Raw genomic sequence first — 18,285 nt, 5'->3', positions numbered from 1 at the left:
GTCTCTAGAACATGAGGAACTTTTGCATTTCTGTTATATATGACAAATCAGGCATTTTTCCTCAGTATCCATTAATAAGAACATTTTCACAATCCTTCTGCCCTGCACATCTTGCCATAAATTATGGTTTGCAAAGCAAATGTCTTCACCTACAGTTGCTTAACTTGGCCTGAAACCCAGTCTCAAAAATGTTCATTCAAATCTGAAAACCACACCAACATCTGGCAAAACATATCTGAAAATGGCAAAATGGGGGTAGTGGGGGGTGAGAGGGGGTGATATTTAATGTGTCCTTTAATGTTTACTCTTACATTACTTCTTCAGGGCCATGTATTAAAGAGCAAGGAGAGATCAGATTAGCTGACAGATAGCAGTGTCTTTTAAAATAAATTAATTCCTCTGTTGGAAATGGAAATTTGAGGTCCAGTGATTTGTACTCTAGGTTGCTGAGTATTCAACAATCTTCATTTTCAATACCAGAAGCAAGCCCTCAAAGAAATTGCCATAGCTGACAAACTGGAAATAATGCTATGAGTTTCCCCTGACCTCTCAGACCCAAAAGAGAGTCAGGGAAAACCATTAATTAAGCCTGTGCAGATGTTGTGGTGAAACATCATTTAATTAGAGCTTAACTCACAGCAGTAAGACGCGGGGCATTTCAACGAGTCCTCTGGGCTAACATCTGACTTCACTGAGAGACAAAATGGCAGGAAGCATTTGTTTCCTTGAGGTTCTTTTGTTTTGCAGGTATGCCATTGGCATTTCCTACAAGTCAGCACCAAAGCACGAGTGGATTGGAAAGAATTCAGCCTCCTGGGTGCTGTGCCGCTGCAACAACACGTGGGTGGTGCGGCACAACAGCAAAGAGATCCCCATCGAGCCCGCGCCCCACCTGCGGCGCGTCGGCATCCTGCTGGACTACGACAACGGCTCCCTTGCCTTTTATGATGCTTTGAACTCCCTACACCTTTACACTTTTGACATTACCTTTGGCCAGCCAGTGTGCCCCACGTTCACAGTGTGGAATAAATGCTTGACCATTATAACTGGCTTGCCTATCCCTGACCACCTAGACTCCTCCGAGCAGCTGGCGTGACTGCTAAAAGCCAAAAGGTAGGATGGCACATCTTCCCAGGGACACACCTTCCCAGGGACACATCTTCCCTGGGACACATCTTCCCAGGGACACATCTATCCAGGGACACATTTCCCAGGGACACATCTTCCCAGGGCAGCCAGGCAGTACCACCAGGAGCTTCCCCAGAGCTGCCAGATCCGAGTGGCACCCCAGACAATGCTGCCGAATTTGGGCAAAACTGACAGTGAGAGAAAATCTCTTCCTGTGTTTTTTGTACTGAAGAATAGGAAGTGGCTTTAATAATATCTTAGAAATTTTATTTTCAGTTGGCTTTGTTTGGTTGGTTTTGTATTTCATCTCTTACAGGAAGATTTATAAATTATTTATAAAAACAGACAAAAAAAGAGAGAAAAGTGAAAGCCTAGTATGGACACTTGGAAAATAACTTGTTGTTTTGGGGGGGTTTTTTTGCACATTAGTGGTCCTGTTAATTAAAGTTTCATCAGCCTTTCAAATAATTTTATTTTACAGTAGATAATAGCAGGAAATTGGAAAGATGAAAACTGCACAGTGGACAAGTCAATATACTGCAGGTTTTATTTGTACCAACATTAGTAGTCTCATTACCAGCCTTGTTGAGTGTGAAATCTCCCAATTTCTACTTTGCACATGGGAGTGTGCAGACCAAAAGAACAAAAATAAGCAAACAAGGAAGTGGAGCTCGCCAACACAGCAAAAGAATAAAGTTGAATTTACTTCTGTTCACAGGGCAGTTCTCTCTCTGTTCATAAAAAGCATGTGGAATATCTCCTAGAAATGTAAGTGGATAAACCATCTGGTGATTTATTTTATTGATGGCAATATTTCCATCTACCAGTGCTTCGCTTTTGTCTTTGGGAAACATTATAGAATCACTGAGGATGTGGAAGATCGATAGCATCTCTGAGAATCAGCAGCACTGGAGGAGAACAGCCAATCCAAGGTCTGACTGTAGACTAATTTGATAAAGCATGGCACCGTTTAAGGATTCATTGATTGATTGATTGATTGATTGATTGTAATAGAAGATGACACGGTTCTGATGGTAGACACGTGAATGCTCATTGCTGATTTTACAAGGTTCAACATAGCAAGCCCAGCCAACAACTCGGAAGTGAGACATGTGCCACTTTACCATTGGCTTTAAATTAAATAGAAATGTTTCATTTTCATGCACTGTGTGGTGTCTATCACAAAGCAAGAAAATCTATTTCACATGTGCTGTATGGAGGAACACTGCAGCTGCAATGCTCATAGTTAGCATTGTCCCAGGTTGTTTGGGAAAGCACAGTTCACTTTGTGAATGAAAAGTAAAGAGTAACCTCTCAGCAGCAGTAGAAATCTGCATAGAGAGATCCTTTTCTCATCCTGGTATGAAGGCAATAGAGGTTGTATGTACTTTATCTCAGAGCTGAATCAGGTGCATTTTTTTTTCTCTTTCCCTTTACAGATAGAAGCTTTTTGTAATTATTGCAATGCTTATGTATAAATGATCATTTTGGGTGATGCTTGAGGCATATGACAATTTTAAAAGAATGGTTTTCCTGCAGTGTTTTGTTGTTACTATGCAAGTGGTGAAAATCTGCCTGTGTAGAGAAAAGGTAAATTGTATATCAGCTTTAAAGATTTGCTCAGTAATTTATAACCATGCTTTAGGTGTCTTTTGAAAAAGACGCCTTAATGCACTTTGTTCAGATGTGGGTCCAGGAAAAAATGGTCCCAAGCTCAGCTTCAGATTTTTTAAATGCTGATTCTCCAGGTACAAAGCCCTACTGCAGTTTGCCTTATGATTATATCAAAAATTTATGAACAAGATGAGGAGAATATGTACATGCCCATTTGTTTGTTTGTGGTTTTTTTAATAGAAAACAAGTGTCTTTCCATGTTTCTTTTATTTCCCTTTATATGGCCTGGTAACTGCTGAATTAAATGGAGAAAAATCTGGCAGTACACTGCTGATGCCATGGCTTTCAGCTAGGCAACATCTCATAGTTCACATATAGGAGTCACTGATCTTTCCCAAGTAGACATAAAAAGGCAAAGTGTGTACATATAGTGAACCTCAGTGTTTATCATAGTGTCATTAATAATCAATAAAAATACACCCTCAAAAATGAAAAAGTAATTCAGTCCCCAAACATTAAATTTTAAAATTGAGTACAATGTTACTGGTACAATCTGATATACAATGCTCAGATGATCTGGCCTGGGATGTTTGGGAGCTAGCTGAGATGGTATGAAAATTTTGAATATGAATTGACAGAAGATGTCTGATGCAAAGCACTGATAAAAGGATGCATGCAAAAAAGACTTTTATTCTAGGGTTATTGCCAAGTTTCTGCCTAAAAGGAAAGAGTGAATTACCAAAGTACATGTAGAAAGGTTCTGTATCTTCTCTTTTTCAAGAAATATTAGATCTAGAAGCTGATTTCAGTAGTGGAGAAACTGAAAACACTGCTCAGTGTTTGGTTATACAATGTTGGCAGAGATTAATGGAAATAATGGATGGAAATAATACCATGAATTTGGAGAGGCCCCAGATGATTTCACATATTTTCATTGTAAAGATAGAGCATGAGTCTAAAGACAGATCGTGGTTTTGGCCAAAGGAAAAAGGATGGTCTGTTATCCACAGACCTTGCTGTATCATCTTTGTTTTAACACAGAATACTTCATTTGGAGCTAAGCCACATTTCTCCAATGTGCTATTAACTCAGTCAGTACTCTTTATGCATATATGTTTGTGTATATATGGACACATAAGAATGGGTACACACACACCAGCATATGCACAAATACAGTGTGTAATTTGTGTATACACCCATATGTATATACACATACAAAATGACAACAATTAGTCAGGTGTTCCTTTTTTGCTTGTTTCTTGAACAATTTCGTATTCTGTATGACAATGAGGAAACAAGTTTGCTATGAACAGTATTCTTCTGGACATTTTTTAACAAACAAAATCTGTTTATTTTGCAATACTTGATTCAATGCCTGATTAACCAATAAAAACTTCCATTTGAAAATGTAGCACCTGTGGTCTGTGGCATTTTGCATGGTCCATAGTAATTAATTGCAGTCTGGGGGAGCAAGTAATTCTTGTGTAAAAGATAAAACATGGTACTTTAATGTAGCATGTGGTCTTTCTTAGATGAGGATTTTTCCCTTTATTTTGAAAGTTTTGTGACTAGGAACGAGGTTACATTGTATAATGCTGTGTTTAACAAAAGCAGATTTTTGAAGAATAATCTGCTGAAATGCAAGCAATGAAAGTGGTAGATAAAGCCTGTGTTACTACAATGATTATTTCAAAAGTGTACTTATAACCCAATTTGGGGTTCAGCAGAATTAGAGAAATAAAAATAGCACAATCTCTTTAGAAGATAGTAGCAGCTCAGAGTAGTGTTGAGCTTGAGGAAATGGAAGGGTGGGGGACTATTTTTCTCTGAAACTAGGTAAGATTTTCCATGTATTTAACTTTTATGTGTTAATGCACACCTAATAGACAAAAAAAAAAAAAATTCTGTCTCCAGTCTACTGTATTTTCCCATTGTTTGCTTTCAGAGAGCAATAAAGTTGCTGCTTTTTCTTCCATTATTTTTTATCGGTTTTGGGTATTCCATTTTTCAGTTGCTCAACAAAGAGACTCTCAGTGAGCAGAGGGTCCCAAGGGTAGGAAGCATAAAAGTCTCTCAGGTCTGGGTACACTATGAAAAGCAGAAAATCTGCAAGTATAGGTAAAAACACATTCTACATTATCTTAGCAATAGTAGGACACTAAACAGCAGTGTGCATCATCTGTTTTAGTCTCATATCTTAATTGCAAACACTGTATTCTTTACATATTAGAAAACACTACAGGACACTACTGAGAGCACAAATTAAAATGTCAGCTCATTAACCAGTTCATATTGAGATGGCCAGCATTTATAGTCCCATGAAGAACTGTGGGAGATACCATTAAAATATTATTTAATAGCACAGTACATATTTCTTTTCTAATTATTCTCATAAAACAGATGTCTAGCAGTTAGGAGTTCTGATTTTAGTTGCAGCAGCACAATTTTCAGATAAACCTGTGTACCAAAAGTGGGGCAGCTTTGGGAAGCTGGTGACAAAAACCTGCACAGTTGCTTATGGAGTGATGTGCTGGGAGTTTCACTGTTACACCATTTCTGATGTCTTTTCACATATTGATCTTTGTAATAGTGGAAGTGTATCTTGAGATGGAGGGGTAAAATACTGTAAAATGCAGTTTCATCCTGTCTTACTGAGTTGATATAGAAACAAGCACAATGTTTTTGCCTTCTCCACATTGAGGAAAGTTCTGCTCCCTTCCAAGTGCTGATTTGAGCTATTTGTATTTAATGTGCATTCTGAAATGAAAGAAATCCTGTTTACATTTTAACTTTCTATTTAGTTCTCAGTTTTCATGTAAAGAGCAATGATGCTTTCAGTGTGGGCTAGGGTCTTGGCTTGGACTGTGATGTTTAGGGCATCTGTATACATAAATCAAATCTCTGTTCCAGAACAGACTAATTTGTCATTCATGTGGGAGTTGAACAGTGCAGGTGCAAATGTTTTCTTCTGAGGTAGGCTTTTGCATTAACTCCACTCTTTGAGTGGAAAATTCTGTTTCTTTAATTTTTTTAATTGGTTTTCTGATTCAAGTGCATACCCAGTTAATGAGACTGTAAATAATACAATCATTAATCAGTTGCTAATTTTAGCAAGCCCTGCCGTATCTTGTGCCTCTGGCAGGTTACTGAACACCTCAGCTGCAATTATAACCTTCACAACCTCACCTCCAACGTGAGAACTGATGCTTAAGATGTTGGCCAAGTATGTAACTTTCCCAGTGGGATTCATCCTGCCTTGAGTAAGGAATTCCAGCACAAATCATACCAGTTAAAAGTGAGGGACACACATATTGCACAAGAGTGATATGGGAAAGATAGAAAACCATCACTGTTGAGGCAGTTCTGGTATAGAAGAACAACAATATATTAGGAAGTCATGCAGTCTTCTACTACAGACTGACAGTGGCATTATTACTGCTGCCTGAGAGAGGAACAGAGTCCCAAAAGAGGAGTTCTGGGGCAGTGCTGAGAGAGATCACTCAGAGTGACAGGCAGCTGAAAACCTGCCACCACTGCCTGCCTTGGCACCATGCTGCAGCTCTGCAAAGCAAGCCTGCACCTATTCATCCTTTTGTTCCAGCTCAGCCTCAACCCACATTCCCAAATGACAGGAAAAATAATATTGCAATTACATATTTGAAATCCTAACCTGAATAAAAGCAGCAGGGCAGGGATGAGAGCCCCAGGCCTTGATCCTCCTTTATTCACCTAGATTTTTACATCTGCTGACTTCAAAGGAGATAGTCCTGATTTACACAGAGGTAGGTACAAGCCCATGAATCTTCACTTTCCAAAGAGTCAAACCCAAGTGAAGCAGGAGCCCCTGTGAGAGCAGCTCAGACTTCCCATTAAATCATGTATTTGGAGAAAGTACTTCAGCTGCTAGCAAAAGTGCAGTTTCTCATGAGCTGTTTCCCAAGGCCAGCACAGGTGTGTTTTAAAATGTCTGGTTCTTTTAAAATGTATGGCTCAATAACATTCTTCTTGGGTGAATTGTTCAGGCAGTGTTTTTGCTGTTTCCTCCAAGTGTGGGAGCAATTCTTTTTGCAGGTGCTGTGTTACTTTTATAAAAATCTTGAGAGTGGCAGATACACACACTATGATATAGTGCTCTAGCATAAGACCATTGTTCTTGGACTTCCATTTAAAAATGGATAATAGCTAAAAATTTAGAAGTCTGCTTCCTTTAACTGTCCTAATTTATATAGTTATTTGAATTCACAAGATGTTTCCTCTTAAGGAATAGCACCTCATTTCTTGTTAATACACATGGACAGATAGTAATTAGGTGTATTCCTGAAAATTATGAATCCTTACAATCCTTTATAATCAAGCCCCTAAAAGGCAACAAATGGAGGCTTTGTGTTTTGTACAGTCATTGAACAGGAAAAAAACCAGCTATAGCTGTTCAGATCACTGAAACATAACAAATGACAGCTAACTGCTACATGACAGGATGGGTAAAGTTTTCATTAGTAATTTTTTACTTCATTTTTATTTTACTTGGAAAACAGACATTCCACTTGAAAATGTTTCTCTGTTATTCCTCTATTCCATCACCTCTCTGTTTTCAGTCTCATTTTTAGTTTTTAGTTGTAAGACGTGTGTGTTTCAAAAAGTTGGCTTTATTTTTTTACTTTCTTGAAAATTGCCATTTTCAGGATGTGCACAAGAAATTAAATGAGAAGTTTAATACTAATGCAATATTGGAGCTTGAGTGTTGCGAATATTTTTGTAGTATAATTTAAAGAAGGAATGCAGATAAACCTGTCACTCTTCTACAATTACTGAATTATTTGGTTTCATTATTCTGGGCTCAATAGCATTGCTCTCTAATTAAAACAGCACTAGGAGACCTGATTAAGGAGCATAAGCAGAGAGGTAGTAGATTATTTTAGGATAACCCTGGAACCTGCTCCCTTTAATAGCAGTAATATATATATATTCAACCTCATTAATATCAGCTTGGGGGGTTGGGGATGCTTTTTTTTATTATTAATATTGTGTGCCCTCACTAACAGTAGTTCTCAGCCTAGAAGTATGTGTCTCTCTTGGGAAGCATAGATTCTATTCCCTTATGGAATAGCAAAAAATCCTCCCTGTGGCAGGTGTGAAGGTGCCAACACAGTGAGAACATCCCCACCAGCAGAGGATTGTTTGTTCTCCATTTCTGTCATCTGGTTCATGCAAGTAGTAGTGATGGCCAGAGGATGAAATAGATTCATCCAGATTTGTAGGTACAGGAAGATGTGGAAAGCCTCTTTGTTGCATTAGTAATTATAACCAGAATTAGAAATTAGCAAAAGGAGATTTTCTCTTTTATGCAATCAGTAACATATCCTTTTAATTTCTTCTAGTGACTGTGGCCTCTGTCTCAATTTGTGCATCAGTTTACATCCACATGCTCCTTGAACATTTGTTAAAGCTGGAGCTGAAAATGTTGGGGCTGTTTTGCCTATTAGGTTTTAGTCAAACAAACATCTTTTTAAAACAAACATTGCTGATACAATATCAGTAGATTAGGGCAGAGAGTGGAGATGAGGAGCAATATAGGACACAGAACAGGTGCAAATTGAGTTCAGAACAGAATAATGCTGTTTCTCTTCTAACAGAGTGGTCATAGAATTACTACATTGCATATATTTAGACAGGGTATATTATTAAGAAAGTGCCCTGAGTTATGCTGTAAATTCTAAAAGATGAAAAAATTGAGGAAATTAGGATAAGCCTTTAATCACATACACAAAAAGAAAAGGATAAAGTTATTTAATCACTATCAATAATTAATATTTTCCCACTTCCTTCCGTGGGAGGGATGAAACAGCAATGATTTGTCTTTCCATTTTAATGGTCACTGCTCCACATTAATGTTACTTGTAAACCTCTCAGGATGAAGACATTTCATAGGAACAAGTACAGCATTGTCAATAATCTTGAAGTCTGCATAAGCCATTAGCCAGTTTTAAGGCTGAGTTACCATCAAGTTATGAATGCTTTTATGTGTATTTAACTGTGCCAGTAGAAACATGTAGCATTAAAAAAAAAAAACAGTGATCAGTCAGCTACAAAGTTTCTACTTGGTACAGGGAAGGGAAAATATTTTTATGGATCTGTACTCATGCTAATTCTCATACAGAAGCCTCAAGTCCTGACAACCTTTCATCTATTTTTGGTATTTAAAAGCTCTGCAGATCATTCTGAAGGTCTGGATGGTGTATGTGGGTACAACTCACCCAGTGTCCCACTGTCCCAGTTATTCTGCCTTCCCCACAAGTAGAAGGAGAAGCAAGACAGCTCCCAAAGTCTTCATCTCTAATTCTTCCCTGGCATTTCTCATGGCAGGAACAGTAAGAGCACATGATGGCCACATCTTGTGTGGCAACAGAATTTCCTATGAAGTTTTAAGAAGGCTTCTCTGGGATAGAACCTGACAGAACCCACAGAAAGAGAGCCTGAACTGGCTCCAGTTACAAGGTCCAGACATTTATCAAGAAGCTTCTTCAGCTCCTGCCACAGTCAGGAAAGGAAAGGGAAATGTGCTGCAGGACAGGCAATGAGGATGGCACATTTTCTAAAGACGTCCAAAAGGATCAAAGGGAAAATTTTAATTACCATTCATCCTCATAAGAAGGTCTTCATAAGGAGGATGGATTCATTTTTCCATGTTTCCATGGAAGCATGGAAAGCTGGCTCCTTATGTGTCAGGTTTGGCAGTGCTTGTGGGTGGGCAGCCCCTCATTTAATTTGAAGAGGGAAAAATCACTTCCCCACAATTTTTCTTCCCATTCTCCTAAAAGTTTGCCAAATGAGGAGAAAAAAAAGTCAAATTCCATTGCATGAGGGCTCATACCACTGAACTTCATTGTCAAAGAGAAGAAAATGCAAAAATGGCAAAGAAAAAACAAAACAACCAAAATGCAACGAAACCTCTGTGTGCAAAACTTTCACTTGTTACAACTGACATATCTGACATTTAATTTGCTACTGTTTTAATACTAGCAGATTAATAGTACTGTTATGATAGTGGCAGAAACAAAGTGGAAGATTTATCATGACTGGAACTCCTATAATGAAAAAGAGAAATAGAAGTTGAAGGCAGAGAGAATATCCCTGGGAAGTACACCTAGGAAGGTAAAACCAGAAAGCAATGCTACCACAGTGCAGTGAGTCTGGTAAAAGCTCATCTGGCAGACTGCAAAATTCTGGTCTAAAAGAAAGATGATATTCCATAACACAGGATCAGATAAAGGCTCATCCAAAAGGAAAGCCAGGGAAGAGCCTAGGTAATAAGGGGAGATGTAAATGTGGCAGTGTAGCCATTACTGTCTGAATGGAGATAACAAAGTGGTTGTGCTATAAATATATGATTAGGGATAGCCCCAGGAATGGAGAGTAACTGTTCTGAATAAAAGTCAAAATTGGTACAAGAATAAATTCGTTCAGTTCTTTGATGAACAGTTAGGTCTATAGAAATCAAGAAGGTTACTTTGTGGGATGGCAAGAGGAATAAAGAAACCTTGATGTTTTGAGATGAAGTTTTATGTGTGAAATTAATCACACTTCAGTCTAAATAAACACATGTTAGTCCACAAGGTATAAGTATATTTTCTAGGCATCTTCCATAAGGAATGGGAAACAAATAGCACCTGCAAATGTTCATTACAGATATTCTAGCCACCTAACTCAGAGCAGGGATAATCTCACTCAGTGCCTGAACTTCCACCACTGGTCATATGAGGAGTCACAGACAGCTAGAATGCGTCTGTCTTTTAGAAAGCTAAAGTCAGATCAAGTGATTACCACTCTATATATTTCACAAATGGTATATTGACATTTTTATAGAGGTGATTAAAGAGTAAATCAATTTCTTTGGTTATAATACAGAAATGTATAGACAGCTGCTGTCTTAAAATCCTTACCATGCTGAAGTACCAAGGCAATTTTTCACTGGTCTCAGTGAAGCCTCAATTTTGACTCTTAAATATGAATAAGGTGGAATATTGTAGGTCAAAGTCATATTAAATGTAGACATCTCCTGTCAAGGAGTGTTCTAGCCACTGAGCCCTTGTTTTTTCTAAAGAAGTAATTCATAACAATGCTTCAGTAAAATGGCCATTCAGGCAGTGTCAACGAATAAAAATACTTTTATTTGACTACAAAACAAACTGGCTTGAGATTATATTTGCTCACATATATTCTATTGCAGTGATCCTGTGCTCAAGTGTTTTAGGTCCTAAATTGATTTGCTTACCCAATGCTGCAAAATGTTATACACTAATAGCATTTCCTGGGCCAAATTATTTGGTTGTGTTAAGAAATCAAGAGTTCCTCAGCAAAACTGTCTTCTAACAGAGAAGTAGCCAACAGTTACAATTGAAAGAAATGCATAACAGGTAGCTGAGAAGTGTTGGCTCTTTAACATATAAGTGGGATGCTGAGGTCAAAAGTACTTGGTTTCTTATGTTATTTATTTACATCTTCTGCAAAGGAAATTGGGCTGGTTCTCTGAAGGATAACTGGAAAGCCCTTTGATATTCATGGTAGATTGTTTTGGATGGTTGCCTTCCAGAAAATCTTAATGAGAAGAGAAAAATATTCTGTAGATGGGTGTAAATATTCCTTTTTACAAGGTTTTAACTTAGGCTCACCTCTCCATGTTGTATAGGTCATTTTCAGAGACTTAATTTTGTCTATTTCTAAACAGCAAGAGTGTTTATCTGATGATGCTGTGGTGAGGTGTGCTTCATTCTTCAGGTTAAGAGTGCACAATTGAAAAACCTTTCACATGCAAAGTATTGTTAACTGCTTGTTCATAAAAGGGAAGGAAATCATTCAGGCTGAAGAAGTTAAGATTGTTGATGCTCTTCAAGCAGATAGAAAAAGAATTCTCAAAAGGTGAGAGTTTCTGCAGGAAGCACTTTCTGTTTGGGAAAGGATAAATTATCCAGAAAGATCAAATAAGGAAAACTGTAGGAAAAATCACTCAAACTAGGGAAATATTTTGTAAATGGCATGACACAGAGTGAGTTAGTGAGGTTAAAGTCATGGTGAAAGGTGACTGAGGTAGCCTGGTGTGCTTTGGAGGGACCAGTGTGAGGATTTCTGTTTACAGGGAATGTGGGAATAGCTTGTGAAACTGCACTGGCCCATCCTGCTTAGGGGTATTGGAGTTGGAAGTAGCACCAGAAAATGATGGATTTGAAATACAAGAGAGAAGGAACTGAGAACAGGAAATAGCACAAAATGGAAAACTTCTGTAAAATGAGTCTTCTTACTGTTGGATTTGTAACATTGATGAGTATTGACATGGAGACAGCCTTTAAACTGTAACTTATTTTCACAGGTTGTGGCAACATGATTCATTACTATTGTTAATTTTGATTATTTGAGCAAAAATGTTCCTTCATTTCTGGTGCCTAAATCTCTATCTGCCTACAGTCTTGGTTTATGTACAAGGAAGGCCTTGCATCCTTAGGTATTTCCCAATCCATAGAAGTATGGAAGTTTTCCTATCTCCTCATAAAATCTGGGCTCTTCCAACAGCAAGTAAGGAATGTGGAGACACTTTTTTTCTGTCACTAGTAGAAATTGCCAAGGTTTTTTAGGTAAATTATGTGATTTGGTAGGTCCTGAGGCCTCTTGGTTTGGGAGTTTGGTGGGTTGATGTGGCAGAAGCAGGGATGATTCATCTTTTACATGGAAGCAGGCAATGATTAAGTGATTAAAACTTATGGCAGAGGGTTTTGTGCTGAATTGCTGGAATGGAATGTGTCTGAAGGGTGGTGAAGATGTTTGATGCTGGAGGATGAGGAGGTTTTGCCAAGGCATTGATGAGGTGTCACTGTCAAAGAAGTTAGTGAAATGTAACCACAGTCACTGTAATACAAAAGGAATTTGACAAAATCTTTGTAAAGTTATTGTGCTCTGAATGGTGTTAAAATATGGAATTTATGTAAATGTAAATGAACTGATGTTTAGTTGGAACAAGATACTGCAGATGTATTGTGGGATATATATAAATGAATGTGTAATCTAGATTATTTGAGTTATAAAAGATGGTGCTTTGACCATCTGTCAGTGATTTGCTTTTACCAGGCTGAGGAAATTGTGGATATGAAAAGAAATAACAATTTATTAGCAAGTTTTGGATTGTATGAATGTGTCTTGATTTTTGTAATAAAGAATGTTAACTCTACCTCTTAATTTCTGCTAAAGTAAACCTGTGAGTTTCAGTAATGATTTAATTTTGGGCAGGATAGATCTTAACAAAACCAGGGGTGGTAATTAAACCTAATCTCAGTCTAAGATAATGGTCAACAGAAAAATAACTGAATCATAGCCTTGCTAAGGAATTCCCATTGAAGGGCATTTCCAGCTGGAGACAGGTTTTCAAAAATTTATCCTTGAGGAAAACAGTGAAGGCTGCAGTGAGGAAAAACAACAGATCACTGATGGGTGGCTTTCCCTGACTTTCTTTATTCAAGGATAACAGCCTTCCTGGCAAAGGGAAGGGAAGGGATACCAGCCTCACACCTTCACCTCAGACCAATGTGACTCCCTGAAAAAAAGCCACTCATCCCTTCTCAAACAAGATTTCTCCTCCATGTAATTCCATAGGGACTGAAACAGTTCTGAAGCAAAATGATTTTGTGGTGTAGAGCTATGGAAGTCAGGGGTAATAACAGCAAAGCTGAATTTGGAAAGGTGCACAGGTAAGGAGAGAACAAAGAGGTATTTTGCTGGGATTAATGTGCTGTGGGAAAGATGAGTGAAATGAAGTTCAGAGCATTTTTTCCTCTCTTACTGAATCAACATAGTTTGGGGATTATCTCTGAGTCATAAATTCCAATTAGCAGTATAAAAATATAACCTTTAACTGAAAGACAGTTTTCCATCACATTCCCAAAGCCTTGCCTGAAGAAATACCCATCTAAACTTGCTCAGCATTACTCAAGTTCACTCTAGAAGAATCACACCTATTTATTCACTGTATGTTACTGAAAAAACCCAAAAACCAAACCAAAACAAAAAAATGAAGTACACAAGCCAGCAGTGATACAAGATTTATAACTGTACACTTCTCTCCTGGTAGAGGCATGACATGGTACATAGTTAATTGTTACTTGAATTAGCATGCTTTATGATCACTTTAGTCAAGGCAAACTCTCAGCCCACAGTCCTGTTCTGATGTCCCATCAGCTCTCCCAGGAGAGCTAGGCCAGGCCCCAGGTGCTGGGAATGCTGAATTCCTTGCTCTGCTCAGGCAGGTGTTGAACCTGCAGCACCCAGATCTGGCAGCCCAGAAGTGCCTTCCTTGCTGTGCTTCAAGACTGATACCACCCCCACAACCTTTTTGCTCTGTTCTAGGTTTAAAGTCCTTATTCTTTTTTCATTCTTCTCCCATAATCATGTTTTTCAAGATTCTTGTCATTTGTATTGCTTCCCTATGGATTTTTTCAATTCATCCTACATTGCTTTTACTGCAAGGGCAGTGTCCAAAAGTGAATACAAAATTCAGTGCAACACTTTATCAGCTGTTTGGAGCAAAAGGATAAAAACAGCTATTCAAGTCTTCCAACCTAGATATAGTGCTTGCTTTTCCCATGACACCATGTCAAAGCTGAATAACAAGTACACCCCTCACAGCCAGTGTAACCTCTGTGGACTCAGGAGAGCTCCCTCCACTCTGTCTTCACCTTGTCAGGAGCATGTGTGGATTTAATCCCACCTCACCAGGATCGTGTTTGTTTTCAGTCCTGTGCTGCAGTGAATTTACAGTCTAGCTCTGTGTCAGCTGCAAATATAATAAACATTTCCTCTGTTCCATATTTTGGAGTGTCTGGGAGCTAATGGAAAAATGTTAAGCCTGAGACAGACTTTCTCTTTCTCTGACAAATACCCATCAGTGCTGCTGTTGTGACAGTGTATTTAATGACAGCTGCTCTCTGAGCAGAGCTTTCCCAGCAGCTCTATACCTGCTCCTGGCAGTGTCAGTCTGGCAACATTTCTCTTGTTTGTTTGTGAGATTGCCACAGGTCACAGTGCCAGAAGCCTCACTGAGAACTAACTATGTGACAAGTACTGCCTTTTGTCTATTCCTGGTTCTGGTTACCCTGCTGTAGAAGGAAATACAGTTTGTCAGATATATTTGTTCTTGACAAATGCATATTAACTTACACTCATTTAGAAGTTATTTTTTAGGTGCTTGCCAATTTATTTTACATGAAAAGGGCTGACAGTGATGACTGTTATTCCAAAAAAAGTTATGTGATTCATTTTCCAATAACTGTTAAATGCTTTCTTCAGCTTTATATGCAATATAAACCACAAAAAAATCACCCCATAACTTCAGAGAGGTGAAAGAGGAAACAGATATTCAGTGAGATGTTCACTTCAAAAGTAAGACACCTAAATGCCCATGTGCCTGAGCATTGGCATCTATTGCCATTTGGGAAACCCCAGAGTTTAGGAGATGGCTAAGGGACTGGCAGATGTACCATGGAATCTATAGGAGACCTGTTTTCTCCAGAGCAGCAGCAAGATACTCTAAACAGGGAAAATGGCCCATAGTTAACAACTGGGTCGTTCCTTGGTTGACCTAAATTAATTGACCTTAATTTTGTAATTTTAATCTCTAATTGAATCTCTGCTCATTGTGTTTCATGCTACAGCTGAACTTTGGTCCTCTGTTTTTGGTAGGCCCTTTTGGGCATATCATCTTGAAGCTCACGCTAAAAAAAAAAAAAAAAAAAAAGAAGCCTTTTTTTCTTCTTTTTTGTATTCCTGCCATTTTAGAATACATTTATTTTTACATATAGGAGGAGGCAGGCAGGAGGAAATTATTTTCCTTTTGCTATATACTCCTTGGAGCAGACTTATCAGTATCTCTATTTAACTGCCTTTGCTCCAGTAATTACAGCTGGAGTCAGAAACCATTCCCAGCACTGCTACTTTCATTTGAATTACTGGTGCTCTCTCAAGTTTTTAAAAGTCAGGGAGCAAAGAAAAGGGATTCTTGTACTGGTCTGAGTTTAGAAAAGGCCTTTAGTGCATACAATAAATCACTAGCTTAATCTGGGAAGAAAAAAGGCTTGTGAAAATAATCCCATGCCACTGGGAATTAGGATAGCACTGTGATGCAAATGGGGAATCTTAGAATCAGAAGAATATGCATAAGGAAAAAGAATTAAAAACCTGAAGTTACTTTTACTTGCACAGAAGAAGCAAACAGGCAGTTTTTATCATAAGTGGAGAAGTATAAAGCAGAAGGCACAGATTTCTCCATCTCTGTCATGTGATTTGTTAATTTAAGCCCAGCTCTCTCTTACTGCAGTGGCTGGAGGTGCAGATTGGTGCTGCTCTGCTCCACACCTGCTGCAGGGGGTGGATGGATCTGCATTCACTGGGGACCAGGTGCTCTGCCTGAGAAGTACAAAGCATCCTTTTGCTTTCTGCACCCAGGTATGTGCTGAGGATGCAGCCAGATCCCTTGGCTGGCCCTGCCAAATGCTCACAGCCTGAAGAACCTGAGGGAAGGCTCTGCAGCAGTTCCTGGTCCCTGCAGCAGCAGCAGCAGCAGCCAGGCTCCTGCTCTGGCAGCTCCCACAGCTCAGGGCTCATCTCCACGTGCTGTGCTCGAGTGGGATGAGCAGCAGTGACACCAGCATGCTGCCTTCATTAGCAGGGAGCATCTGCATGGCAAGGACCCCTCACTCACTGCATTTTATGCTCTCTTTCAGCTGTGCCCACTTTGGCAAAAGCCCAGTTTTTAAACTGGCCATATCCAAGCCAGTTGTGGTCTGGAATGTGTAGAGCTGTGTTAACATCAGACTTTCCCACATTAATGTACAAGGTTAGGAGGCAAAGTGGAAGCATCAAGTTGCATTTGCTTTTTTGCAATGTAACTCTCAGGCAGGCTTACCAAAGACATTCCCAAAGTGTGGGTCTTCTTTATCCATATGTTCATCCATACTTCAACCAATTAACATCTCATTCGTCAATGTAAGTCAAACACAAGCTAAGTCTTCATAAAACAATTTTAAAAAACTCCAAATTTCTTATGTAATTGCCCTGGCAACAAGACTTCACAGTCTGTTTTGGAGATTTCTTTTTTTTTTTTGTGCTTGAAAAAAAAAAGGAAAATGCTAAAGAAAAATGCCTTCAAAATGTTCACAAATTATCTAATTTGTTTCAGGGTAACTTAATGCTAAGCACTAGAAAGATTTGTGATTGCCATGATTCCTGATCCATGAACAGGTAGAACATTACAACCATTCTTAAATGTGTTCTAGTTATTATGAATCTCACAATTTTCATTGTGAAGCTGTTTAAATTAGTCTTTTTTTTCTTTTTCTTTTTCTTTTTTTTTTTTTCCAGTGTCTAGGCCAGTTGGAGGTGGTTTTGGAGATGGTTTTAAAGATTTCAGTAGGAGAGTTTTTATTTTGAATTTTTTCCAGTGATTAATGTAATAGAATAATGGTTTTGGAGAATAAGTCTTACCTTAATTCCACTTTTAATTAGTCTAGTTTCAGCTGCATGTGAAAACACAAAATTCAAGACTTAAACAAACTTAAAATTGCTTTTTTTGGAGAGACAGGTATGCCTGAAAAAATGGAAGTGGAAAAATTGTTAGAAGAATAATGGGTTTAGAGCTTGGTATTATACATATGATTTCTTGGGAAAATAAAAAAAACTTGGGGATCAGAATTATCTTTTTCCCTTCCTGTTTAAATCACCAAATAATTCAATAAACAGAGAAGCAGCTTGCTCTGCTTGTCATATTCTCAGGTTTAATCTCAGCTATAAAAGGCTAGTCCATTGTTAAGACTGAAAACCTCTACTGTGAAAGGGAAATATAATAACCTTTGCTGCACAGACACCAGGTGTTTTTCCCTAACAAGCACTGTTGATAGAGGGATGTTTAATCTTTGATGGCAATGTCTAAGAAGTATTGACTTGCAATAAAACCACTTTCCAGACACAGTATCTTCCAGGATTATAAAATCTATGGACAAACCATATGATTCTGTATAATGGCATTAAATGCTATCTTGTAGTGCCAGGGAAATTCAGGTATTGCTGTAATTTTGATCTTTTGCACAGGAAAAATACAAAATGTTTGATAGCTTTATTAAGTGGTAAGATTTTTTTCCTGCGTATCAGGTCAGCAGTAAATTCATACCTTATTACTGTTATAAAACTCAGTAATAGAAACCTGAAGCTGTGTTATATGACTCTCCCCTAGGAAGGGTCAGTGATTCACTTCTTTTGGTGCTGCACAAGGATGGTAGGAAGCACCAGATTTGCAGAAGAAAATTAGCAAGGGTTGTGATCCAAACTCAGTATTACACAATTGCAAAATGAATTACACTATTGGAAAACGAATTATATTATCACGATCAAAGTGGATTCTCACTGGAATAAGAATATGGGAGGGAATTCAGAATTGTTAAAATGCTCTGAGAATTGTACATGAGCTAAAAATGAAAAGGAAGAGTGGAAGGAAGAAAAGGCTAGAAGCAG

General features: G+C 38.3%; 1 protein-coding gene across 5 annotated transcripts in view; it reads left to right on the top strand.

The window, feature by feature from the left end:
- Positions 1-4,153, top strand: part of MID1 (midline 1) — a 230,489-nt gene extending 226,336 nt beyond the window's left edge. For 3 of the 5 annotated variants that reach the window (XM_079307975.1, XM_079307973.1, XM_079307974.1), the window contains exon 10: positions 748-4,153. In XM_079307975.1, coding sequence (XP_079164101.1) covers positions 748-1,096 — 349 coding nt within the window. In that variant the 3' untranslated portion in view covers positions 1,097-4,153. The remainder of the gene's footprint in view (positions 1-747) is intronic. The other 2 variants (XM_079307977.1, XM_079307976.1) reach the window with 2 other exon arrangements.
- The last annotated feature ends 14,132 nt before the right edge of the window (positions 4,154-18,285 follow it).

This window comes from Erithacus rubecula (assembly GCF_903797595.1).
Source record: "Erithacus rubecula genome assembly, chromosome: 1".
Classification (NCBI taxonomy): Eukaryota; Metazoa; Chordata; class Aves; order Passeriformes; family Muscicapidae; genus Erithacus; species Erithacus rubecula.
This window is presented reverse-complemented; position numbering and strand designations above follow the sequence as displayed.